This window comes from Struthio camelus, chromosome Z (genome assembly GCF_040807025.1).
Source record: "Struthio camelus isolate bStrCam1 chromosome Z, bStrCam1.hap1, whole genome shotgun sequence".
NCBI classification, from domain to species: domain Eukaryota; kingdom Metazoa; phylum Chordata; class Aves; order Struthioniformes; family Struthionidae; genus Struthio; species Struthio camelus.
This window is the reverse complement of record NC_090982.1, coordinates 4,833,716-4,861,235: the sequence shown is the minus strand read 5'-3', so window position 1 is coordinate 4,861,235 and position 27,520 is coordinate 4,833,716. Positions and strand designations below refer to the sequence as shown.

Genomic DNA, 27,520 nt, shown 5'->3' with positions numbered 1-27,520 from the left:
GGCCCAGCCCGACCCCGCAGCCTCTCCTCACAGGGCAAGGGCTCCAGCTCCAATGTCTCCGAGACCTCCCCTGAACCCACTCCAATTTGTGGACATCTTTCCTGCATTGGGCGCCCCAACTGGAGGCAGTGTCCAGCTGGAGTGTGATGAGCGCTGAGCAGAGGGGCCCTCGCTCTTGTGCTGTGCCCCTACTCACACCACCTGGGATGCTGCTGTCCTCAGGGCGGCCCGGTGCATGGCTGGCCCCTGCTCAGCTCACTGCTGCCAGGCCTGGGGCTTCTCCATAGAGCTGCTTCTGGTCCAAGGCAGTATCACTATCAGCCCTTTCTTCCTATCTGCCCAGACCTTCCGCATGGCAGCCCTGCCTTCATGCATACCAACTCATTTCCACCCTTACCTCACCACCATTTGGTATCCTCTGCAAATGTGACAAGAGTGCACTTCATCACCTTCTCCAGGCTGCTGATAGACGTGTTAAGCAGCCTGGTTAACAGCCTGGTTAGGACAGGTGCCCCAACAGACCCTGTGAGACCGCAGCTGGCACCAGCTTCTAGGCAGATATGATCCATTAACAACCACCTTCTGAGCATGACCACCAATCCAGGATTACCCATCAGGTTGTCCAACCATCAAGACTGTAATATCTCAGCTTGGACATCCCAGCAAGGACATTGTGGGAGATGGTCTCAGAAGCTTCCTAAAGTCAAAGTAAATGGCATTTAGTGTTCTCCTCTCTTCTACAAATCTAGTCATTTTACCACAGAAGGCACCCAGCTGGGAAACACACAATTCACCCTTCGTCAAACCAGGTGACTGTTACCCTCCACCTTCTTCATGTGCTCAGAGATGTACTCCAAGAGGACTTGCTCCATGAACTTCCCAGGCATCAAAGTGAGACTGACCTGTAATTCCTCAGATTATCCTTTCGGCTCTTTTTGAAGATGTGTGAGATACTTGCCTTTCTTCAGTTGTCAGGGCCCTCCCGCAGTCTTCATGGTCTTTCAAAGGTGATAGTGACATTGGCTGGCTTTCTCAGCATCCGCAGGTGCAGTCCATTGGATCCTATGGGCATGTATGTGGGTCAAGTTCATGCAAGCAATACCTGACTTGACCTTTATCCACTGAAGGTTCTTCTCTCTTCCTTGAGCCCTGTCCCTAAGCACAGAGAACTGAAAGACCTTGTTGGTGAGAACTGAGACAGGCATAGGACATTTCAGCTTTACTTGCATCTACTGCCACTAAATCACCTATCCCATTCAGCAGTGGTCCCATGTTTTCACTGTTTAGACTTCTACTACTAATATAGTAATAGAAGTTCCTTTTGTTGCCTGTGACTTCTCTCACCAGTTTCAGCTCCATTTGAAGTTTGGCTTTCCTGACACCATCCCTGCATGCCTGGGGAATGTTCCTAAATTCCTCTCTTATATCCTGCCCCTGCTTCCACCTCCTGCTGCCTTTTGGCACTGGAGCTGTGTCATGAGTTCCCTGCTTAGCCATGCTAGTCTCCTGAGAAATCTGCTTGCCTACTTGAGCATTGGGATGGTCTACTCTTGTGCTTGGAGGATGCTTGTCCTAAAGCCCTGCCAGCTCCCCTAAGTAGCTTGGCCCTTCAGAGCAACCTCTCACAGCATCCCACCTATCTGCTCCCTGAAGTCCCAGGTAGGTGCTCTGTTCTTTGCCTTCCTCAATCCCTGGAGGATCTTGAGTTCTCTATTTCATGGTCACTACAGCCCAGGCTGCCAGTGATTATTATCTCCCCAGCCAGTTCCTCCTTGTTGGCGAAAAGCAGATCCAGCTTTTCAGCTGTGCATCACCCCTGGTTGGCCCATCCAGTACTCATACCAGCAACCACCTGGACTGCTTGCATCCTGCCATGGTACCCTGCTCAGGGATGTGAAGGAAGGTGAAGTCCCCTGGTAAGAATCAGGGTTGGTGGTCCAGTGACTTCCTCAAGTTTTTAAAGAGAGCTTCTTTCATTTCACCCTGATTAGGTGGTCTCTACCATCAGTGTTTTCTAACTACTAAAGACTGACTACTCTTTACACATGTGCCTCACATGGAATATCAAAATCTTCTGAGTCTAGTAAATTAGTACCATCTTCCAATACACTGCCATTTTCCATTCATTCCATCGTTATTCCCAGTTACTGTACACCATTTGTCCATTGAAGTGTGTGAAACATTTAAGTAGTTGGCAGTGCAGCATAGCTTTGATTTTAGTTAATTCAATTTATTAACCTGCAGGAGTGAGGTGGTTAAAAAACAAGGCTAAAAAAATGGGAATGGGTAATTATCAGTTGTCATTCCATCCTGTTTTTCGTTTCAAAGGAAACTGAACAGAAATTTCTCTTCCTACAGATCTTTTGCTTAGAGAAGTAGCCCTGCATGCTAATCAAATGCTGAAAGTGCCTTGCATAGTTACTGTTTTTTTAGTTAGAACTGAAGTGAGACTTGTTCACTGGTCATTGTCAGGACTGTGTCCTATTTTTGACATTCATTTCTAAACTTTACTTAATTCTAGTTTTGGAGGCACAACACAGTTTTAGCATACCTATATGCCAAGGCAAAGGTAATAAACTACCCAACACTGTTCTGTTCATGTACAGAAAAGTTCTCTACATACCACTGCATAATTGTTTGCATCTTTATTGCTGAAGAGAGGACAAAGTAATCCTGATGAACAGGCTCTGATTAGGCATCAGAGGTAGTAACATGCCTATGAAATACAGTCTTCAAATATTAGAGATGTTTCCTTTGTATTTGCAAATCCGAGAAGAAGAGTAATTAAAACACCTTTTCCTAGTAGAGAATGGTGTGTAGAATTCCTGGCAAACTATGTTGGCATATCATACTGGTGGCTCAGGGATAATGAAATTACCAAAATACCCCTTTTGCTCTGAAAGAAAATTGACATTGCTACATAGTGTATATACAGGATTGGGAGAACCACTCTTACGTCTTAACAAAAAAGTCATTCTAGATAAGCAGTATCAAAACAGTGGATGCTTTTCTGTGCTACCTTTATAGGTATACAAAGATTAGGAAAAATGTGCTGCTAAAAATGCTCTAAACCACTACTCTCAGATCCACATGGAAGGAATAAATTTGTCCTGTTCTTTAAACTACAAGGAACCCTGGAACCCTGAAGAAAGGTATGCACTGACTGCTGGATGTAAGTGCACTCCTTAAAATGTTTCTATATTGTCACATACGGGATTAAGACTTTTCAAAAGTAGGGCCAAATTCCTTTTTTAAGCATTCAAGAGGACTGATTTTTCAATGAATAAGTCACTTTGGTCTTAGCTGAAAATGAACCCATTACTAACAGACCCAGAGAAACGAAACTTGGAGACTTTTCAAAAATTGCCATTTTTAAACAGCACACGCAGTATCAGTGTTGGTAATATATGACTGTCCATGAGTACAGTCTAAGATTTACTATCTCAGAATAAACTTTTTTTTTTTTTATTTTAATGAGAAGTTTCTTCTTTGCTTCAATGGTTAAAGGCTTACATGATTCAAATATTGAACAATAGTTCTTTGAAAATTTTCAGCAGAAATTCAAGGCCAAAATTCTGTATGAATTTTATTAAATCCTTTCCTGAGCAAGATTTACAACACAACATGCAGATGCATTTAGTAACTTACTTCACAATACATTCCGCACTGACAGCAGTGTAACAAAAGTAGTAATTGAAGTTTCCAGCATTTAGTCAAAAAGTGACAGCACGTTCAATAAACAATTAGAGCTTTATTAGTAGTGTCAGTGTTAAGTTTCCAATGTTTATCAAGCTAAAGTGATTGATTCCAGCACCACATTTAAAGCTATTTATAATTCAACCACTTCTCTGTAAGTTTCAGAAGTGTTTATTACTTTCCCCCTGACCCAGTCTTAGACATGAGAGTAAAAACTTACCAATCACCCTCTTTTCTAATGGATATATTAAGTAAAGTGCAGAAGGAAAGAAAACTGGTAGCAAGACAAAACAGGATCTCAGCACAGGTGACTTACATCAGCATAATTCTGACAAGTTCTCCTGATGAAAAGCTGTGCTCATCTTGCCAGTTTTGTACCATAAGTGTATTAAAGACAGGGAGAGACAGACAGACAGACAGACAGGGAGAGAGAAGACTGAGCAAGATGTAACTACTTGTAACTACTTACTGAATCAGGTAAGGCTGATTTTTCATTCATAAAAACGGTATGCAGCTCCCCTTCTTTAGAAGCTGTCACTTTTTAATGGTAAATCTTTCCTTTTCATGAAGTGTAAAAGAATTCTGGATGTGTTAAAAACTACAGTATTCTATTTAAGATCAGAATATTTGAAATTTCAGAAAACATTATGAGTCTGAATTGTTAATTTTATGTCTCATTTCATAGAAGAGACACTAAAATCTATCTTGAAATCAGGAATCTTTCCTCCAAGGACTGCTATAAACAATTTCAGCAATAAAGCAATAGCAGCTTTTCAAATCACAAGAGCTGTTCTTTTATGATTAATAACTAGTTATGCGGTTACAGTAAAACATGACATATATTCCTGCCTTTGTCCGAAAGCAATAGAAATATACCATCAAGCGATACAGATGCACATCACCAGTTTCAGTACAGCACACAATAAACAAGTGCCAAAGTGTCAAAAAAACTGAGTCTACGTAACCTGACACACTATACTACTTTTCATGTTACTGAAGAAGAAAGCTTAAGGCATACAAATAGAAGACTTTCTGGACTTCCTTTTATTTATTTTCAAGCAAAGCAAAGTTGGAAACGATGGAGTTTCACTAAAACTCACTTGGTAAAATGCTACTCTCTTAAGGTCATAGTTGTACTGACTCCTGAATTAAGGATGACTATTATTAAAGGCAAAAAACCACACTGTTTTATCTTCTTGTTTGGCTATCACCTTGGTGCTCTGTGGGACGGTCTAATGTTTTAATCTCACCCTTGTATAAACTTAACAACGGAGAAAACAGCAGCACTTACCAGCCAAAGACTGACAACAGCAGCTGAATGACACAAACAAATTTTGTTTCATGTTTTGAAAGAGCTCAGTTATGCTGGATTATTGAACACTTAACTGCCCAGCAACCTGTGGCAGAATATCCTGATTGGTACTTAAACCAACAAAAGAGTTTAAATAAAGACCCAGTTCCCATGTGCAGAGTGCTGCTATTTATGCTAACAGTCAACAGTTTGTCCACAAGGACAGCACCGTGCTGTACTTTAGAAAAAATAAATCCCTTTAAATGCTCTAAGTGAAGGAGCCACTAGTGTTAGAAAGGGAGACCAAGGAAAGCATATTTCAGATTTGCGCCACCTATATATAAGAACACTTTTAAAAACTTCTTGATACTTTTGGAAAGACCCCATCCTCCAGCCCCTATGATTAGAGAGGACAGATACATTGCTTTTTGTGGAAACACTAGAAATAAGGACAGCAGAACAGGGGAAAACCAGCAGGCACCTGAAGGAATTCAATGGGGAAGGAAAATAAAAACACCACCCTCAAAGCAAAACATGTTCTAATTTTTCTATTGAGCCCATATCACAAAAGAACTTATAGTAGTATTTATTTTTACTGTTAAAAAAGCAGACAGAAGAAATGAGTTCATTAAAATCATGCTTTTCTAGTTAAGTCGATATTTCCTCTGATAACGTTTCCTCCTGCTTCTGACATCCTGTAGTGTTACTTTGTAACTATTGCTCCGTTATAAATCAGATCAGTGATTGTCAGAAATGTGGCATTCACACTGATTTCTTTTACTGGCATGCAAGACTCCAATATTACACATCAACAGCGGAGAACTTTAAAACGTCATCAGCATATCACGTTCTTGTACACTAGTGTAGAATGGTCTCCCAAAGATGAAGGAATGCAGACCTGGCTTAATCTTCTCAGCTAAGGCCATTATTATGTTAAGATCGCCCTCTGCTGTTAGGTCAAGGTCTATCTTTAAGCTACGAAGAGACTTAAAAGGTTTTTTTCCTTTTTGCCTGCAAGAAAGAAAAAAATGATTTTTGAAGCCTGGATAAGGTAAAAGAGAAAAAAGGAAGTTTATAAGAGTCTGTTTTCTATTATCTGTTGACTTACGTGTCATCCTCTATGTATTTTATTAAAGTCAAGGCTTTTCTGTGAAGGACTAGCAGAAATTGTGCAAGGAAAGTACTCCTTAGAGATAAGCCAGGTTTCAGGTGAAAGATCTGTTAAAAATTATCCCAGAAAATTAGCTGGACATAGAAATTCAAGAATCATTTTAAGCATGTGGAATATAAAGAAACACTGCATACACATGTAACAAACAGGTCCCTAATATAGCAAAACAAACATATTAACAGCAGATTCATAGACACACTCGAGATACAGTCTTAGTTGTCTAGGTGCTCAGATGCAGTAAATTAAGCTATTTCACAGTTCTATTAGGACTGAGTTATATTTTCCTTTTTTACATTATTTGAAAAGAATCTCAGACAGCTTCTCCAATGTTGTAATTCCAGACATTGTTGCACAGTAATAGAAAATTTGCATTAGTTTTTATCCATAATAAGTAGGACTTTCATTATTATCCTAATATACAAATTAAGTTTAAATGTTTTCAGAGATCATCTGTGTTACCAGCTAGATATTTTAAATGGTCACTGTCAGACGCCTTCTCCTGGCTAGGCAGAGAAGAATCACAGCACCAACATGAAAAGGAGCTACCTGACAACAACACACCTATTTGCGTTAAATTACTTGTTCCTAGAGCCCAAAGTACTGATTTTTAACTCTTGTTCTTTCTGAAAAAACAACCATTACCTGATCCAGGAAGGCTTTTACCAATGTATCTCGATGCAGGATATCTTGAAAGACATTTCTATAGAAATGAAAACAAACAAACCTGAGGTAACGCCATGAAGAGATGCTACATGAAGAGACGTACTTCTTTACAGGAACAGTATTACTGCTTACAGTCTGGCAGAAATTAGGTGAACTCAAAATTTTATTGAATTATAATCCTGCTATTTTTAAAGGTAATACAGAATTCCTATGCCAAACTTTTTCATGTGAAACGAACCAAAACCAGGAAAGCGGTTGGGCCCTGTCAAATAGACTTAGCTGTCATGTATTCCCATTTAAAACCAGGCAACATAACGAACAAAACACTGTCAGAAGTGTCACTGAAAATGAATTTCAGTAACATTTAACCACTGACAGAACCAGTAAATTCCAAAAGAGGAACAGCAACTACCACAGTTGAAGTAGCTTCTTACAAGCAAAAAGCCCCCATCCTGTACTTTATTGGAAAGCTTTACACCACTATTCGCTCAACCCAAATATCTCTGATGAGTTGTGAAAGAAGAGTACATACAAATCAGGTGTGAAACTCTCATCTGTGTGGATAATAGGATCCTGAGACATCTCTTCATCTGAATTAGCTCTCCAAAAGGCTGTCAGCTCAGACCTCATATATCGTCGTTGGTTATAGATGTGTTCATGACAAGGAGGCATCTGCTTCACTGTATTGACATCTACATCTATATGTGTAGTAGGATACGGAGCATACATTACTTGACGGAAGGGCAACACAAAGCTTCCTGTTGCATCCTGTTACAGTGAAAAAAAATTAGTTTCCTAGGTATTTTTTGGAGAAGCAAAGCTATACTGGAAACAAACAATATTAAAACATCATGCCTACAGTTTAAATCCCATTTGTTTAGATATACTTTGTTGGAGAAAAATGGTGGCAGTAAGCCCAGGAGAATGTCCTAAAATAATGGATGATTCCCTTAAGGTAACAGTGAGAAAAGGAGTATTGAGTTAACCTGCCTATTACATTACATCATTACACAATCTGCTTCTTGATCCCATTAAGAATTCCACATATTTATCTGACAAATGATCATTAGAGCAAGGAGCATTATTTTTCTATATATTCTCACTATATATTGCTACAGTCCTTTTAAAACACATGGAAACCCTATGACTGATGGATTGTTCTTTCTTGGTTATGCTATAACGCAAAAATGCAATGCTTTTTGGGATCCATCCTAGCCCCAAGTAAGCAAAAGAGTATTGTTGTACTCTGGATTGTAGGAACAACTGGGAAAAATACTGTACAGAAGAAATAGATGCCTCAGAAAAAAAGAACAGCTTGGAATTTTAACAAGAACCGAGTTATGGGCATACCTATAGCGCTAGGAAGGAATGAAAGAAAGACAACATATTTCCTTAAGCATGAATGTTTGTATGTGTATGCCTATCACATATACACACACATACACATACACTGAAGAATGCTCTTAAGCTACTGGAGAATAAAAATTGCCTTAACTGACTTACTTTGAGTAATCCTTGAACAAAAAGTCCCGACTCATACTTGAAAGAAGACTCATTTCTACAGAGTCTGGAACACTTCCGTTCTGATGGCGTAAGAAACAGACACAATGTTCTCACAATCTGCATTATAAAAACAGTTTTGTAAAGACAGGAAAACTTAAAGACTAAGTTGATCCTGAAAAACAATTTTCGACACAAATGCACTAAGTATTTCAAATGCTAAATGAAAAAGTTCATCACACTTATTAGAAGACCCAGAAATAGGGTAACGTGAGAGAACAGCGACATACTTAAATTACAAAGACATAAACTGTATTATTCCAACTTCCTGTTAAATGAGTAAAATCCCACACCTTTTGCCAGAGCTCACTTCTTAGCCAACTACATAGGACAAATCACTTTTGCCTTCTGTTAGCTCTTCTTATTACTTAAAAATGAGTTACAGGAAAGTAAAATCATTACTTTCCTCGCCCAGTAGGCCTGTTATTTTATTTGCTGCATATAAAACACTGGCTATTGTTCAAAAAAGGCAAAGTTAAATTTTTTTTAAAATAAGCATCCTGCTTATTATGTTTCTTCAATATTATTTCCTCAAGCTCTCCATTAAAAGCAAAAAAGGTATCTCATTATCCTGTTTCATACTCCTATGCTGCAACAGTTACAAATAACGTTCTTCAAATACTAACGTATATTCCACTGTACTAATCTGACAGTCTTAACTTCTAGTTTCTTAACTCTCTGTAAGGTGTTTGGGAAGGATCCATCCTTGCTCAATATCTTTATACACCGCCTAACACAATGGTATCCCAGTTTCTGACTTTTGCACTTTGCCACTTCAGCATGAGGCAGCAGGGTTTTTTTTATTATAAAGAAAGCTCAAGTATGCCATGAAGAAAGTACTTTCTTTAGAACAGTTACACCATGACACAAGGAGCACAGTACTGATAAGGACTTGTGTAGTATTTATGAAATTTTGCACTGGCTATATCTGGAGACTCACATTCTTCTAGACTCTTTTTTTCCCCCCCAAACATCTAGCTTATCAATACGTTTTTTTAAACACTCATAACTACTTAAGCCTTTAGCACTGCTTAAGGCTTTGGTTAGCTCTGTAAGTGGTATTTAGAGGGTCTGTCTGCTGGTCTTTCTGTCCATCAAACCAAAGATGTAGATATTGCTGAACCTACAAACATGTAGGTATTGCGAAAATCCAAAAGTTATACTGGAGGACTTAATTCTTCTTGCAGAATCACGGTAATGGCTAGAGTTGAAAAGTCTGGTTAAACTGTCATGATAACTCTACAAAGTGTACATCTTACATCCCTGAAACAATACTTGTTAAGTCCAGTTAGCAGATTTCAGCTAAGAGTCGAGAATTTTCTTTTCTCCAGTTCCTACTGCTCATGATTAGATTATCAACTGTTTTTTTCATTTAATCAGAGGTGCTTTACCCTCACTCTCAATACATACAGAACGATTCCTTTCTTTCTCATCTTTTAAAAACATCATGAAGTGCTTACTTCAAAACACGAAGAAGCCTTGCTTTTTTCTGAACCTTTTAAAAAAAGAATATATTGAATATATTGAATATATTGTGGTGTAGCTAATATACAAATATATAGTTGCATAATAATCTATAATATATTCAACAGGCCTAGTATTCTTAATTGTTATTTTATTTTGAAGCAATATACACAGAGATAAGACACACTTATACATACATCAAAAAAGGGGATCAGTTCCAAGGATTAAAATGAGAGGTCTTTCCAAAAGGAAGGTTTCAATCTTACAAAATAAATTACAACTCAATTATCAGTACATCATAACTAAAAACATGATCAGACAGAAAATCCCAGTGTAGAAAAAGATTTCCCATCAGTAAATGAAGTTATCTGACTATGCTGCTTATCCCCATGTATACTCAGGAGCCTTGTCACGGTCTCAGAACATGAAACTACTGTTACTACACTGTCCAGAGCAACACTCAGAGCACTACCAGTGTACTTATTAAATGCAGTGGCCTCTTAAATGCAACACTCGAAGGCTCTAGGACCATATGTTTTTATGAAGCCCTTCTTTCCATTCCCAGTTGCAGTGATATTCTGAATCAAAGAGGCTCACTGGAGGACTAAACTGTGAGTGAAGAGAGGCAATTTATCTAGTGAATTCCATTTGCTCTTGAAAAAATATTTTCTCCACGATTTGTCTCTACATATTTTGACTGAAGACTAACTTTAGTGTTTTTATCAGAAGGGACAGAATAACAGTCTAATTAAATGCAAGCCAAAGGGAAATCTTTCCGAATGAAAGACTGATATATCGCAGTATGCCATAAATAAATAGGCTTTAAGAAATAATTTAGGGAACACTAAACACAGGTATATCTCTTCCAGGAATTGCTTTCAATTTATTTGAAACTTATTTGAATTTATTTGAATTTGATTATTTTATAATCCAAAAACTGTGTATAAAAATGTATTTGGAAACTTCTGAATAAGAAAAATATCCTCCCTTCAATTATTCCTTCAAACACTGTGTAAGCTTAAAATAAGCATCACAGAATTCTCTGTATTTGCACAAAAATATTACAGGGAAAACAGAGCAGATAATATCATATTGCTTCAAATTAAGTATTTCATAACAGATTTAGAAAAAAGTTTAAAAACTATGAACAACATGGGGAAAAGGAAGTCTACCTCAAAAATGTAATAATTGGATTAGAGCCTCAAAATATGACTTTCAGACCATAATGATGTATGCAAATTTTACTTTTCTCTGTTAAGAGGTGCAGCTAATGCTGCCTATTGTTTCTAGACCTGGAAGCTCCTTAGCATTACGCCTACTGATAAGTGAGTTTTACACATGCTCCAGTCATTATGCTGAAATATTTTGTTACTACAGGGCTCAGTTTTAGGGGTTTATATCTGTGCTTTGCATCCGTCTGGCTCTTCAGAAAAGCTGAGTCAAACTTAATTTAAGGATCTATCAAGTCTATCAATTAAACTGTATAGTCACTTACAAATTCGGTTTAAACAGGCTGAAGACAAAGAGTCAACACAAACACAGCTATGCAGACAAAATTCTTGTAACTGATGGTAATATTATAATATCCTAGTAAGTATAATATCCCAGCAAGCTTGAACATTTTGAGGTGTGACTACAGATGCATAATCTGAAATGCCTGTATACCAATGCACACAGCATGGGGAATAAACAGGAAGAGTTAGAGATCTGTGTGCGGTCGCAGGGCCACGATCTCGTTGCAGTTACAGAGACATGGTGGGATAGTTCACATGACTGGGATGCTGTCATGGCTGGCTATGAGCTTTTTAGGAAAGGCAGGCCAGGAAGGTGAGGTGGTGGAGTTGCCCTTTATGTGAGGGAGCAACTAGAATGTGTGGAGCTCTGCCTAGAGGGGTGGATGAAGAGCAAGTTGAGAGCTTCTGGGTAAGGATTAAAGGGCAGGGTAACATGGGTGACACGGCTGTGGGGGTTTACTACAGGCCACCTGATCAGGAGGAAGTCATCAATGAGGCCTTCTACCGACAGCTGGAAGTAGCCTCACGATCACAGGCCCTGGCTCTCATGGCGGACTTCAACCACCCTGACATCTGTTGGCAAGACAGCACAGCTAGGCACAAACAGTCAAAGAGGTTCCTGCAGAGCACTGATGACAATTTCTTGACCCAGGTGGTGGAGAAGGCAACGAGGAGAGGTGCGCTGCTGGACCTTGTCCTAACAAACAAAGAAGGTGTGGTTGGCAATATGAAGGTTGGGGGCAGCCTTGGATGAGTGACCATAAGATGGTGGAGTTCAGGATCCTACGAGGAGGGAGCAGGGCAATAAGTAGGATTGCAACGCTGGACTTCAGGAGAGCTGACTTTGGCTTCTTCAGGGACCTGCTGGGAGGAATCTCCCGGGGTAGGGCCCTAGAAGGAAGCGGGGTCCAAGAAAGCTGGTTAATATTCAAGCATCACTTCCTCCAGGCTCAAGATCGGTGCATCCCTCTGAGTAAGAAGTCCAGCAAAGCGGGCAGGAGACCTGCCTGGATGAGCAAGGAACTCCTGGCAAAACTCCAACAGAAGAAGGAAGTACACAGAATGTGGAAAAGGGGACAGGCCACTTGGGAGGAATACAGGGACGTTGTCAGAGCGTGCAGGGATGCGACAAGGAAGGCTAAGGCCCAGTTGGAATTAAATCTGGCAAGGGATGTCAAAGACAACAAGAGGGGTGCTTCAAATACATCAATAGCAAAAGGAAGACTAGGCAGAGTCACTGGATGCCACCTTTGCTTCAGTCTTCACTGCTAAGGCCAGTCCTCAGGAATTCCAGACCCTGGGGACAAGAGAAAGCCTGGAGAAAGGAAGACTCTCCCTTGGTCGAGGAGGATCGGGTTCGAGATCTTTTGTCCAAACTTGACATCCACAAATCCATGGGCCCTGACGGGATGCACCCACGAGTGCTGAGGGAGCTGGTGGCTGTTATTGCTAGGCCACTCTCCATCACCTTTGAAAGGTCCTGGAGATCAGGAGAGGTGCCTGAGGACTGGAAGAAAGCCCATGTCACCCCCGCCTTCCAAAAGGGCCAGAAGGAGGAGCCAGGAAACTGCAGGCCTGTCAGCCTGGCCTCCATCCCTGGAAAGGTGAGGGAACAGCTCCTCCTGGAGGTCCTCTCTAAGCATGTGGAGGACAAGAAGGTGATCAGGAGTAGTCAGCATGGATTCACCCAAGGGAAATCATGCTTGACCAATCTGATAGCCTTCTAGGATGGAATGACTGGCTGGGTAGAGGAGGGGAGAGCAGGGGATGTTGTCTACGTGGACTTCAGCAAGGCTTTGGACACTGTCTCCCATCACATCCTCCTAGGTAAGCTCAGGAAGTGTGGGCTAGACGAGTGGACAGTGAGGTGGATGGAGAACTGGCTGGATGGCAGAGCTCAGAGGGTTGTAGTGAATGGTGCAGAGTCAAGCTGGAGGCCTGTGGCTAGTGGTGTCCCCCAGGGGTCAGTCCTGGCTTTCCCGTCTTGTTCAATATATTCATCAATGACCTGGAGGAAGGCACAGAGTGCACCCTCAGCAAATTTGCTGATGATACTAAACTGGGGGGAGAGGCTGACACACCAGAGGACTGTGCTGCCATTCAGAGGGACGTGGAGAGGCTGGAGAAGTGGGTGGAGAGGAACCTGCTGAAGTTCACCAAAGGCAAGGGCAGGGTCCTGCACCTAGGGAGGAAGAAGCCCCTGCACCAGTACAGGCTGGGGGTTGCCCTGCTGGAAAGCAGCTCTGCAGAGCAGCACCTGGGTGTGCTGGTGGACAACAAGTGAAGCAGGAGGCAGCAAGGGGCCCTTGTGGCCAAGGCGGCGCATGGGATCGTGGGGTGCATTAGGCAGAGTGTTGCCAGCAGGTGGAGGGAGGTGCTCCTCCCCTGCACTCAGCCCTGGGCAGGCCTCCTCTGGAGTAGTGTGTCCCCATTGTGGGCTCGCCAGGACAAGAGAGAGGTGGCCCTACTGGAGAGAGTCCAGCGGAGGGCTACAAAGATGACGAGGGGGCTGGAGCATCTCTCCTATAAAGAAAGACTGCGAGAGCTGGGCTTGTTTATGCTGGAGAAGAGAAGACTGAGAGGTGATCTGATTGTGCACAAGTATCTGAAAGGGGGGGTGTCAAGAGGATGAGGCCAGCCTCTTCTCCGTGGTGCCCAGCGACAGGACAAGAGGCAATGGGCACAAACTGGAACACGGGAAGTTCCGTCTGAACCTGAGGGAAAACTTGTTGACCGTGAGGGTGACAGAGCACTGGCACAGGTTGCCCAGAGAGGTTGTGGCATCTCCTTCGCTGGAGATGTTCACAACTCTCCTGGACGTGATCCTGGGCAATGTGCTCTAGATGAGCCTGCTTGAGCAGGGAGGTTGGACTAGATGATCTCCAGAGGTCCCTTCCAACCTCAACCATTCTGTGATTCTGTGATTCTGTAATAGCTTTGAGGTTTCATGATACATAAGCCATTCATGATGCAGATGTATATTTATTCCTCAGCACAGCAAAATTATGCAGATACTCATTTCTTAAAGTATGCACACAACACCTATTAACATAGCTGAACTGCGCAAGTCACTTCAGAACCGTTCAGTTTATATTTAGAGCTAACAAATATGATTTTAAAATCTCCAAATCATTTACTATTCATTTATATACAGTATGAAAAAAATTAAATATATTGGTTTGCTTACAGTTGCCAGAATAAAACTGATAAGCAACTTTTCAAGCAGAATTATGAATTGCTAGAGCAATCAAGTAAGATTATCAGACAATGATATTCCCTCTTTCTTCAACCTCAGGTATGTTTATAGGCAACCCTTGCTGCAAGTGACACACTAACACTCTTAATAATCAGCATTCAGTTTGGTTTACTACCAAGTGTCTTACCTTATTAACTTTTTCTGCGCTGCTTCCTACAACTACAGAACAACCACAGGTCTGCAGATGTGAACTAATTGCACTGCAAATAAAAAGAAGAATAGGTTAATACATTTAACCAGACTTTTCAACTCTAGCCATTACCGTGATTCTGCAAGAAGAATTAAGTCCTCCAGTATAACTTTTGGATTTTCGCAATACCTACATGTTTGTAGGTTCAGCAATATCTACATCTTTGGTTTGATGGACAGAAAGACCAGCAGACAGACCCTCTAAATACCACTTACAGAGCTAACCAAAACTGTCTATGTCTATTGATGTATTATAGCATCAGCATAAAATAATTCATCTAAAATAAGAGAAAATGTATTAATAATGAAGGGTTTGAAAACATCTTGAAAGATGACCTATTCCATGGTTGTCCTCATTTTCTAAAACCATGGATGAGACACCAGTTTTGGGACACCTGGTAGGTGAACTGCCCTACTTTTGCTAACTACATGGCAAGAGCACTTCACGGGCTTGAGCCCCTTGATATACAATGGCACATGGGAATTGAACGGTCTTGTCTTGTGAGCTATCAGCAGCAACGAGTTACTCCTGAGTTTGGAGGCTTCAACAGCTACACCTGGACTAACCTTGACAACTCTTAGCCTGCTCTTAAGAAAATTCCGTTGAGGTTTCATCATCACTCCTTCCCAACTTTCTCAAACCAACACCTGCCCAACAGCTTCAAAAGTATACCCATTTTTGTAATCAGAAAGCTTTTTTCCAACATCTGTGAATACACAGAAGTAAAGATAGGCTATCCGAACTGAAGGACTGATTGTATTGTGTTTAATCAGCTCTAACAAACACCTCTAACTGGTTAGGACCATAATAGCTATACTGAGATGCTCAAGTCCTACAGGTGGAGTTTACAGTGGACCTATTACTATTTATCTTACCAAATACTTTAAAAATAGTTAGATTCAAGGCTATCTGTGTACAGACGAATTCCTCACTTGGGGCAATCCAATTTTTACTCAATGAAGTATAGAAATCCATACCAACACGATATTAGACTTGAGCTCTGAACTCAGAGGAGTTGATAAGCTCTGCTATCCTCTAAAAAGCAGTTTTAAATAGAGCAGCACGGGAAGCTTAACTGAACCTTTGTCCTTGAAGAGAGAGTCATCTAATCTGATGCATCAGATAGTTACATCACTTCTGTTCAAGAATCCTGCCATTGCTTGTCCAATAGCTGTATAATAGCTTGCTACTATGAGCTTGTCCAATGTTTGTCCAATAGCTTGCTACTATGAGCAGTAATTTTAAGAAAGCTACAAAAGGAGGAAAGGTGGGTATGTAGAATGGAAAATCACCTAACAAGGAAGTAGTGCAAAACACCACCCCAGATAACTGCAGAGATAAACAACTAAAACATATGCAATGAGCCTGGATTTGTTGGGATTACTGTGCAGCACTGCCCATCTGCAGTGCTGTTCATTTGGATGTTACCAGCAGCACATCAGAACAACAGGTATGTTCCAACTAGGGTCCCTGATACTTGGACCCTTCATACAAACAGCCAAGTTATTCTTCTCTTGCCTGAACAAAATTTTCAGGGGGAAGTAGCACAAGAAGAGAGAACTGACACCCTCTCTTACTCCTACAGTCCATTACCTGCCCGATAAATCTACTTTTGATAAAAGACTAGCTTATCATCATAGGATCAATGGCTCTAACTGCTTACAGTAATCCATCCAACAATATTCACTGCATTATTTCTAAAAGATTGCTAGCCTTACAGGACTACAGGACTACAAACACAGAGAACCCAAGTTCTCTACAAAACTAAACACTACGTAATTGTGAAGAACTAGTAAATTTAACACATGAATTGGTGCAGTACTGAAAGAATATGTGATACTGTATAAACAGACTACAGAATTCTTTGGAGCTAAGCACTACAGAAATTAATGCAGTTATAGGGAAGATATTCTAAAAGGTAACAGATGATCAGTTAAAATCCGTGAAATATGCTTCCCACAGGAGATTAAGTTGCTATGAGGTACAACTATTTCTAGTTATAGTTTAGAAATATGGGAATAAAACAAAAATACATAGTATAATAATAAACGTCCTATTGGCCATACTTTCAGTGACTTTTATTCATGACAACACAACTCAATATATGGTATTTCATGAAGATGCAAGACTTTGATTTGTATCAAAGAAAAATGGTATTTGGTATCTAAGGAAATAACTGTGACAATAAACAGCTGCAGCCATTAGCTCAGGGCCATTCTTTTAAAAGAAAGAATTTTTACAGCATTTTACATACAAAACTCTCAAAAAGCCAAACACGTCATTTTTCCCCTCCTATAAAAAAAACTAATCTAACACATACTCACGTGCACACATATTTATAGATACACAGACGCAAGTTTAAGTAATTTTACTACACCATAAATTAAAACTGAATTTCATACTTGAGGAGAAAGCCTTCATGGCAACTATCCCCAATGTCATCATCATTTAGCACCGTATCACTTATCTGAAATGCAAGTAAACATAAACAAAGGTTAGACAAGGATGTGCAACACCTTTTAAATAACTCATTTTTGCTTTTAATCATAGGTGTTGACTGTTTAGAATCTGCTTAAAATAAATTATGACACTGTCAGAAAACCAAAATCTTAAAAAGGTCTGACTTCAGCCAAAGGATAGTGAGAGAATGAAAAGAGTCACTGGATCATTAAACTTGTTTATGCATCATGACAGTCAGATTGAGTTCAATATAATTAAATACTTAAAAACTAGTTCAAGTCAGATCACTTCCACTTCTTTCAGAAGAACACTAAACCACACTGAAGCAGGTATCAACATTAAACCTAGTTATCTCTTCATTTATTTTGTTTTGTATGAAACATCCTTCCCCTTCTCTTTTTAAAACGATATCATTGGAAGTGCCTGAGCAAAAATCCACTGCTAGTAGTGTTATATTTACCAAACTAAAACTGTTATGTTAAACCACACCATACACTATTAAGTAGAGCTGGATGTCAAACACCTAAACTGTACAAGAATTTATGACAGCTGTGTCTTTGGGTTTTTTTTCTGTCAAAGAGCACCAAATGAGAACGGCACAGTCATTTTCTTATTAGAATGCAATAAACACAAGGACTTACATCTATTTCTTCTGAAACACTGTGTGATTTCATAGAGGAAAGGAGTTCCATTACGGGAATAACTTCTCCTGTTAGCATTGGAATGATGCTCTGGCCCTGAGGAATAAATAACATGCTTGAAGTAAAAGCACCTCATTCAGTACAGGAAGTTACCAGGGACAAACTTGCAATATTACAGGCAAAATGTTTTTGTTTGGAAGTGTGCTATGGGAGTTAATTGATACGTAGACTCCTTCGACTTTGCTCATCAGCAATCGGAATGGAAACATGCAGTTCACTTTTTAATAAAGACACCTAAAATGTATTTCCAGGGCCCGATGCTAATTCGCCAGATTAGTTTGATTGGCCTAGACAGGACATATTTGCAATGATACAATTTGCGCATACCATATTACATGCAATTACCACTAATTGTTACGGATCCAAACTATGATGTTTTAACAGTGACAGGAAAACAGTATCAGGCTTATTAGTTATCAACATAGGAAATTATTTCTCTTGTTCTATCTTTCACACAAAACTATAGTCACACTTTCACATGTACAGTTTCACAGACCAAACTTTCTTCACGGTCTCTTCCATCAAGTCTACAACCACATTTCAACACGACAGACTCTGTACATCTCTGTAACTTGAAGAGGTAACGACCTAGTGAAAAACTACCCTTGACAGGAGGCGAGCATAAATCTGTGGAAGCTACTACCTCTAGGGAACGTGAAGTTCAAATAAAAAACTTTCCTCTTCTGAAAGGTAATATTCTTCATAGATTTCCCTTTTACACATAAAGTGATGGAATATATTTTCCTTCAATTTGTTCACAGCTTCCATCATCCTATCTTCGGTAAGTTTGCCTCATGTGCACGGCAGGTCATCAGCCCGTCCAAAGTATCTTCCTGGATCCCAGAAATAAGAAGGAGCACCAACTTCTACAGTCACTAGATCCAGTCAAACAGTTTTGTGATGGTGTGCAATATATGCATCAACCAGATCGTCTTACCTGATCCTCCATTCTCTCCGTGCCTTCCAGGACAATCTTCTGGAAATGTTCTTGCCTCTCCTGAGCAAGAGAAGCAGTTAAATATAAAAGCTCTGGTATTTGTCTATACACGTATGCACACAACAGTCAAATGGCAAAATCTCTTCCCTGTAGAGTCATGCTTCTTAGATTCAAATTTTGATGTTCAAGTCTTTTTCTTTTAGAGAGTTGACATTAGTTAGAAGTGATGTCACTTTAAACAGATCAACGCTCCCTGCTCTGCTCCCCACCAATCCTCTTACATGCTTGAGCAGGAGTAGCAAGAAAGGGAGAGTGGGATGACAGTGACAACGGATTAATAGTCCCTTTGTTACAGACCAAGAAAATGAGAGATGATCAGGAGATTAAGGTGCAGAATTCCCCTTTATGGACTTTTATTTTCAGATGGATACAGACTGATGGTTCCTGATCAAACAAGAGAAAATGATCTCAGCAGGATAAGGAAAACTACTGGTTTGGGGAGGGGAGGAAAGACAGGATTATTTCCACATCTTGAAACACTGGCAAGTCATCAAAACACGCTGTTTTAAAACCAAGTACAGGGGACACGAAACCTCAAAGTACATAAAACACGCACAGTGTAAGAGGTTGGATTAGCCTCTCAAAACAGACTCAGCGGCAGCTCAGTAGCAAACAGCATTTGAAACAGCATTCGAAATATAACTTACAACAGAATCTAGTTATTATTCACAATGAAAGCCGTATTCACTTATCAGTCAATACAAGGTGCAAAAATAAAAGATGCTGCAACAACGAATGATATCTTTTGCTAGATGCTGAGAAGGTACTGCATTTTTAGTGGTTAGTCTCCTCTGACCGAATTACTCAAAGTTCATCAAACTCAACTGGGTAAAGAGTTTACCTAACCTATTTAGAGAAGATGAATAAGATGCAAGCTGCAGTAAATTGCCCTCAAACGCTGTGTAGACTTGTCTAACAATCTGAAAGAAGTGGGTATGAAAAGTAACAGAGATATGATGCAAATTCTTTCAGGGCACCTTCATCGTGACTTTCGTATCAGTGTCATAAGGCTTCCTTGACAATGAAGATCCTTTGCTTTAAAAGAAGTCCAGCTTTCATGAAGACGAGGCTGAATACCATAAGCCATTTCTTTTTAGAAATACAGCCGCTACGAATTATTAGACAAACAACTGGAACGTGAAATGTTAGTGAATAAAAGGGATTTCTAGTCCCCTGTAGAAGACTTGTTTGGAGTTGCTTGTCTTTGCCAGTCTGAACATTGCTGCACGTTTCTCCTAGTCCTGAGTTCAGAAGGTTTCTTCTCGTCTAAAATCTGTTGGGAACTGTTGACCATCCCTAAATAGAACTCCCCAGAACTCATAACCACAACCACCATTACAAATGCCAGAGCAGATACACAGATCCTTTGAGATAGGCCTTCAACATCATTTGTTCTGGTGTAGCCATGCTTGCTGAACTGTCAGAAACTGGAAACTGTAATATTTGGGCCTACCTTAATACCCTACTCATACCTAAATTTTAATCTAAATTTTTAATATAATTTTTTCTCTTCTGGGTACAGCTGAGGATCTGCAGATGAAGGTAGAAACACTTCTGACCTTCCTCAAAAACCCAGTAATAAATAACTTTCTTACAGAATGTCACTCTCTTGACTGACCAAGCTGGACTACCTACTTCAAAAATTGCTGGAAAAAAATGAAGAACTCCACGATTAATTTCAGAGAATACCACCAGAAAACATTTTCCATCATTGTCAGCGCATCTCAAAGGCTATTTCTACTGCAGAAACAGATGGATACGGATCAAGATTCAAAAAGAGAAAAGACAAGCTGTAGTTAACAATGATGTGCAATGCTTTATGTGACCATTCGACATTAAAAGTCTGTATAGCGAGCCCTAAATGACAGAAAAGCTATGTAATAAAGAGCATGAGCGTTCCTTTAAGTCCAAAGCACTAATGTCTAGGGAACAATCGACTTTTAGAAGACTAGCTTAGGAATAAAACATTTATATTTGCACTCTACTGAAAATGAATGTTTAAGTCCTATCTTTCCTTTGAAAAACAAACCCCAGAATTATCAAGAGTGGATTTGAAAGAAGATACAGCCATCACTAAGCACACAGCAAAAAACATCAATGTTAGTGTAACAAAAAAGAAATCACAACATAAAACTTAACATAAATTATTATTTTTGGAATCTTATTCAGATCAGAATACTTAAAAATGAAGTTTAAATTATGCTGACTAAAGGTCTCAAAACAGAAGAGGAACAAAAACTTCATCAGGCAATCACGCATCACCACCGACATTACATCTGACACGCAGTGTACTTGTTTTAGACGATCTGAACTACAGTGATTTTTTAATTTTATTATTAGAATGTTATTTATTTTTAACAAGATACGTAATAATTTTCATTTAATCATGAAAAATCCAAAATGAACCCAAAGATGTAATTCTTCAAAAAATAATTTAATACAGTTTCCATTTCCAGATTTCAAAAGCTATAACATTCGGACTAAAGGACATATTTTTTCTTGATTCTCTTGATAGCTTTACACAACTTAACACTCTGGCAAGTTGTCTTGCTAAACTGTCAATATCTTTTTTTGAGAACTAATACTGTGACTACTGTATACAGAACAGCAACTTGAAAGCATTCCAACAGTCTCCTTTTTTGGACATCAACAATGAAAATAATGATCTGAAAAACAGTAATTTTACAATCTCACCTAATATAAATACTTTATTTAGCACAGTTTAGCAATAATTTTCATCAAACTTAGGGAGAAGAAAAAACACCACACAGGACACCTGTGTTAACTATATGAAACTGGCATATGCTCATATAATCGTATATATAACAATAAATCACATGGCTAAAAATCCAGCTTTGAATATGGACAACGCTTTACCTTCAAAATCCAATACTTGTAGATAGACCAGTTTCCTCTAGCTTTTTGTGTTTGGGTTGCTACATAATTGGTGTCACAAATTTTAATCTTTTACTATTGCTCCAGACAACTCAAACCACTGTTTTTAGTAATGAACAACAAACCTACCTTATGCATCCATATTCTTCCTTTCCTTATAATATGTGTTAACCTATCCACACACACTCTGTGAAGAGGCAGGTAGAAGCCAAGTTCACTTTGTGGAAGTATAATTGACAGTCCGTACGTGCTTCTGTCTCCATTCCAGTTTCCATCGAAGATTAATGACACAATGATTACTCTTTTCTCTGCCAAGACGAAAAACTTCACATCTATTGCACCGCTTTCTGCATTCCGAAGTATCTCCCCATTCAGGGTGTGGTTAGCAAGAAACGTTATTTCACCATCGCTGAGAAGTACCTGCTCGGTCTTTGGGGCCCAGATGTGTCGCACTCTGGGGCCAAGAATATTGTCCCAGTAAGCAAAAGTGGCAGCTAATAAAGGTGACTCGCCATTCAAAGAGATCTCTGTTTTTGCAACTGCAGGAGATGGTGGTGGACAAAGAGCTGACATACCTGTTTCCTCTTTATCATATCACTAAAATGCTTATGTTGCCTAAAAGATAAAGTTTTAGAAGAAAAAATAGAATTAGAGCAGCATTCATTATTATCGCATTTTCTTTTGTTTCCATATGAGACTTCAAGACATCCACAGCTCTGACTTCTACTCTTAGGATTTCATTCTAGCCCTCATGCAAGAAGGAAGTTTGTATGCATGCGTTCCACATAGCAAAATGGTATGCTTTAGAAATGCCGGTCAATCAAACCTCAAATATCCTTTACTCACTCTACCAATATGATTATGATGAGCCTGCACAACACTCAACTAGTGTAAGAAAACTGACACATGATAAGCATCTCCTTTACTTTCAAGTGGCATACATGCCCTGGCCATTTCCAACAACCCTCCACCTCCACCTTCCCAGTTCTGAGGGGGCTGCAGAACACAACAAGAAGTTACACCTTCCCCAAAAGGCATGTTACAGTCACAGCAACTGTTACAGAACCCAGATACATTAAATCAAAGTTGTATAAAAAAATATCAACCCAGAACAGAAAAAGAGAAACACTAAAACGCATTTATCTTGGCTTAATTTCGAAAGTCCAAACCTAACATTCATGTATCGTTATGTGTGCCCCCAGACTGCTCTTACACTGGCAGTAGAGAGGGAAAAGGGGCAAAATCAAAGGAGCAGTAATACTCCTCCTATTGACATAGATGTTTCTGGTCAGACCTCTGGTGTAGTTTTTTCTGTTTCATATATCTATGTGCTTTAAGTTCCTCAGTAAAACAGTCCTACTGCTTTTCCTTAGAGCAGAGCAGCAAAGCATCTCCCTCTCTCTGTTTACTCTCCAGGCCCGATTTAACAATATTAGGCCACTTTCCTATAGCATGTGACAGCCTGGGCTGGCAGAAGGGAAGCCACGCACGAGGCTTAAAATGCAACTTCACGGTTTTAGGAGAAGAGGAAACAGAAACATCCCCGGGTCTTTACGGACGCGGGCAGACGAGCAATCTTCTCTCACCGCAGCCCTTCCAGAAAAACAAGCTGCTCAGAGCTAAGGCTGCTGCGGCACAAGTCGCCTGCCTGGCGGTTAAACAACCCCTGCCCAAGTCTGGAACAGGCTTTTTATTTAGGCAGGGTCCAGATCTGATTTTCACCTCAGAAATTTTCACCGTCTCTCGGCAAGCGGGTGGGAGGCGAGCTATAGCACCTGGCCCCTTCGCTTGCTGTCCCTCAGCAAGCCAAGTGGGACCCCGACACCTCCCGGGACCGCAAACGAAACCCCTCCACCCCCGCCCCTCACACAGCTGGGGGAGCCGCTCGCTCTCTCTCTCCCTCTCCCCCCGCCCCCGCCCGGCCCGCGCGCCTCCCGCGCCCCGCGCCTCACCTGCGCAACGGCGCCAACGGCCTCCCTTGCCCCTGGCCGCTGGCGCTACGCCGCGGCGCGCCGCGCATGCAGCCGCCCCTCCCCCGCTTGCCCACACAACGGTTGGCCTCAGCTCCGCTCCTGCGCATGCGTTTCCCCCTGCCCCGCCGCCGCCGCCCTGGGCCGGAACCACCCAGCGCCACAGGACGGTTGGGGGGGGGGGGGGGGGATGTTTGGTTGCTGTTGCCCCAGCGGGCAGCGCGTCCGGCAGGGACCTCGGCAGGGCAATTGAGCTGTACAGGGTGGCTACCAGCAAGCCGGGCGGGAGGGCTGCTGGGGCTGATCCAGCCTCCAGGGCGGCAGAGGGAAGGCAGCCTTTTCCTGCCTGCTTTCTGGCGACGGAGGAAAATGGCGGCTGGAGCTGCGGCCGGGGCGGGTGCTGCCCGGCCCCCCCGCGTCCGCCGGGCCCAGAGCGTGATTGCGGCAGGGGTGAAGGGCGGCAGGCAGACTGCTTAAAAGGGAGGCCTTGCCTCCTTTCCCTACGCTGAAGGACTCTACCCAAGCCATAGTGAAGAAAGAATCCTGCCCACCCCTATTCTTCCTTGCTTTTTAATGTAGCCTTACCTGCTGCCATGCTCTGCGAAAAGTAATATATAATAAGCAAGTTCACTCTGTGGGAACGTACTGCTTGAATTTGTCTTGTCCCGCTGTGATTCAGCACTATTGCCTGTTCTGGAAAAAAATCCGTGGCTGACGTGGTAATCGAGGAAGAAAGTGGGCTTGAGAAGGAAGCCAGAGGAAGCCCTAGCTGTATGTCGCAGGGGGAGCAGTAGCTCTCTGTGAGTTGCATCACTTTTCTAGGACTTTTTGGTTATTTTCACCAAAAAAGAAGGTTTCTAATATTAGAACTACTTCAGTGTCCAAACAAACTGTATCCAAAACAGGATCCACTTTACAAACTGCTTTCTGGTTTTATAGGTATATGGTAAATGCCTTTCCATCTTGTCACTTCAGTGGCCCAGTCTGGAAAAACCTACCATAATCACTTAAAGGCCTTTGTTTTATTTGCAGTCTAAACAGGATAAAGAAGCTTATGATATGAAGGCATACCGTATTCCTTCAAACTCTCCCACCTCTGCTATACTCTCAGGAGTCCTGTCTTGACAAGGCTCATGCAGAAGTCTAGCAGAGCATGATAGACCTGAATTGTGATTCTTGAGTTTTACCCTATCAGTTCAACCACAAAAATCACCCCTCTCAAAAAGTGTTTAATGCCAGGCAATTAAGCAGAGTTGCAACGTGTTGGGGTGAACAGTCTCTTCCTATGTCATGCAAAGGAGAAAATCAAAACATGTATTTTTTGGCTGCATAAGATTTGGCTTTCATATTACTTTTATTAATGCTGTTTGAAACATGCAAGGGACTTTTGGTAAACCTCTTGTATCTGTGTATTGAATTATACTTTTAGCCTCTAAGAAGCTCCGATAAAAACAAATGACCATACAAAATTTATGCAAGAATTATACAAGAACTTGAAGAAACAGCAGAGTTAACCTCTAGTTTTAAAAGTTGCTGCCATTTGGCTTGCTGAAGTCAAAATAAAGATTAGATGTCAAGCTCGGGGAAATTTCACTTCTTATGTCTAAATGTAGACCTTTGAAGATTTTACAGTTCTTTATGCTTCCTGCTAAAAACAGACTTATTAAAATGAAAAAAATGAATTTCATTTAGTTTACACTTAAATAGTGAAGATAAGTGAGAGTAAACCTCTACCTTTCATGTAGCAGTAGATGCTAAGCCCTGTGTTATGAAAGGTGTGTTGACATTTGATAAATAATGGTGCAGCAAAAGTGGGCTTCAGGGACTGGGAAGCGTTGTTTCTCTTCACTCTGTCATTGAACTGTCTTGCGTGCCTGTAAGTCTTGCATTAGATGTTTGATGTTCCCTCATCTCAGTTTTCCCATTAGAAACTGCTTTGAGAACTCTGGATGTAAAAGCAAATCAACATACTATATGCAAAGAAATATTAGCATAAATTACAAACTACTTTTAGGTGGATTGCTCTAATTATTAGAGTGACACTATCATCATAGTGAATTTTTTGCCTGTTCTAGCAACATTTACCTTTGTCTTTTGTATTTTTTCTCTTCACCTTCTGATACTTTCTTCAGACAAGGGAGAGAATAAAAATCTCATTTCCTATGATCTGAAGAGACTGATAATATTCCTGCAGGTGCATTTTGCAGAGACATCAGAGCACTGGTTACAGGCTGCAGTGTAAGGGATTTTCTTCGTAGACAGGAAATACATCTGGTTACAAAGCTTGATGCTGCATATCTACACAGAAATTAATTAGAAAGAGTATGGAACGCAGAAGAGAAAAATGAGCTCACAGCCTGAGCTCAAGGAAAGATACATTTCAATGTTATTTATTTACGTTTGCAGTTTCTCCTCTCCTGATTGATGACATGTTTTAAAATAAAAGGGTAGGTAAGCAAAACGGAAAGGAATGAAACAACACGTAGTGGAATTTACTTTCTCAGACTAGTGGAGAAAGACCACAGAAACACAGGGACAGAAGGAACCCAAGGTGTTACCTAGCTTCCCTGCTGCACTGGAACCATGTGTGTGTTTTTAGAGTGCTCTTAGGCCAACACAAATTTGCACCACTGCAGAAACTTGGAAAGACTAATTTCACAGTGATAAAATCAGTGTTTTCTGGCCAGATCAGAGTGCCAAAAAACTACTACACAAGGTAAAAAAGAGGGAATGGGAATGTTTGTTTGGGGGTAAGGAGCAGGAACTCCCCTTTCCATGGTAGAGCAGACTTTTCAAATCACTTGTGAAATGACACTTGTTTTATGCACACACAAGCTAAATAAAGCCAGACTTAGCTCTAAAGAAAACTCATCTTGCCTTCCTCTATCATCAGCTTTTTATTTGTACAACAGGATGAAGCTGAGACTTACCAGGGTAGCTCTGGTTTATGCAGCACAAGGCTACAGTTTCACATCAATGGTAAGAGCAGTGAAGTATGCTTTGAACTCTTGCTGTCGTGTTTATGAAATCTCCTTTGTTACTAGTATTAGCTTGTTCTTAGAAAAACTGCCCTAGCTACCTAGATAGGTGCTAGGGCCCATGCAAATCTGAGCTTCACCTGCTCAATTAATAAATTAATTTCACACAGAACTCCTAATATTGCTTCTGGCTGCATCCTACCAGTTACTTGTGTTTGAGTAGGGCTATCCCAGTCTGCTGTCGTTATTGTGTTAATGCTTTTTAGATTGCTAAATGCATAGATATGACCATGTTAGGACCCATTAATTACTGTGACAGCAGCCTGCTATTTTAGAATCTCTCAGTGCAAGTTAATAACAATATGCATATGGAAATGAAAGGTCCAGAACTTTGAAGAGCTGCTATATTTTATTCCTAGAGGGCTCCCATGAATTTTCCATCTTTTTTCCCCTCCTTTTAGACACGGAAAGGTTGATTTGATCCTTTAAACAAAAAGAAAAGTTCCTATCCGTTCAAGTCTCAGTGACAATGACAACTTCACCTGCAGAAGACAGCGCAAATGGATGCTGGGAGGCAGAATGTACATAGCTAAACAGCTTCCAGGCCACAGCTGATTTGGAGCTTGGGCAGCATTGGTCCTCTTGTGCTTTACACAACAGCAATTAAACTTCCTGCAGGTTCTGTGCCCAGACTGTGGACTTACGCAGTAAGGA

At 40.7% G+C, this 27,520-nt stretch overlaps 1 protein-coding gene across 2 annotated transcripts; it reads right to left on the bottom strand.

The window, feature by feature from the left end:
- Positions 1–3,560: 3,560 nt before the first annotated feature.
- C9orf72 (C9orf72-SMCR8 complex subunit) lies at positions 3,561–24,601 on the bottom strand. 2 transcript variants are annotated; one of them, XM_009680010.2, is made up of 11 exons: positions 24,414–24,601; positions 21,988–22,473; positions 18,904–18,963; positions 17,907–18,002; positions 17,208–17,272; positions 14,743–14,815; positions 8,325–8,441; positions 7,354–7,589; positions 6,801–6,858; positions 6,096–6,205; positions 3,561–5,998 (listed from the first exon to the last, which is right to left on the bottom strand). In XM_009680010.2, the coding sequence occupies exons 2-11, from the start codon at positions 22,429–22,431 to the stop codon at positions 5,812–5,814; spliced, it is 1,446 nt and encodes a 481-aa protein (XP_009678305.1). In that variant the 5' UTR covers positions 22,432–22,473; positions 24,414–24,601; the 3' UTR covers positions 3,561–5,811. The 2 variants fall into 2 exon arrangements, with proteins under 2 accessions (XP_009678305.1, XP_068783567.1); XM_068927466.1 differs by lacking the exon at positions 24,414–24,601 and adding an exon at positions 23,811–24,195.
- Between the last annotated feature and the right edge of the window lie 2,919 nt (positions 24,602–27,520).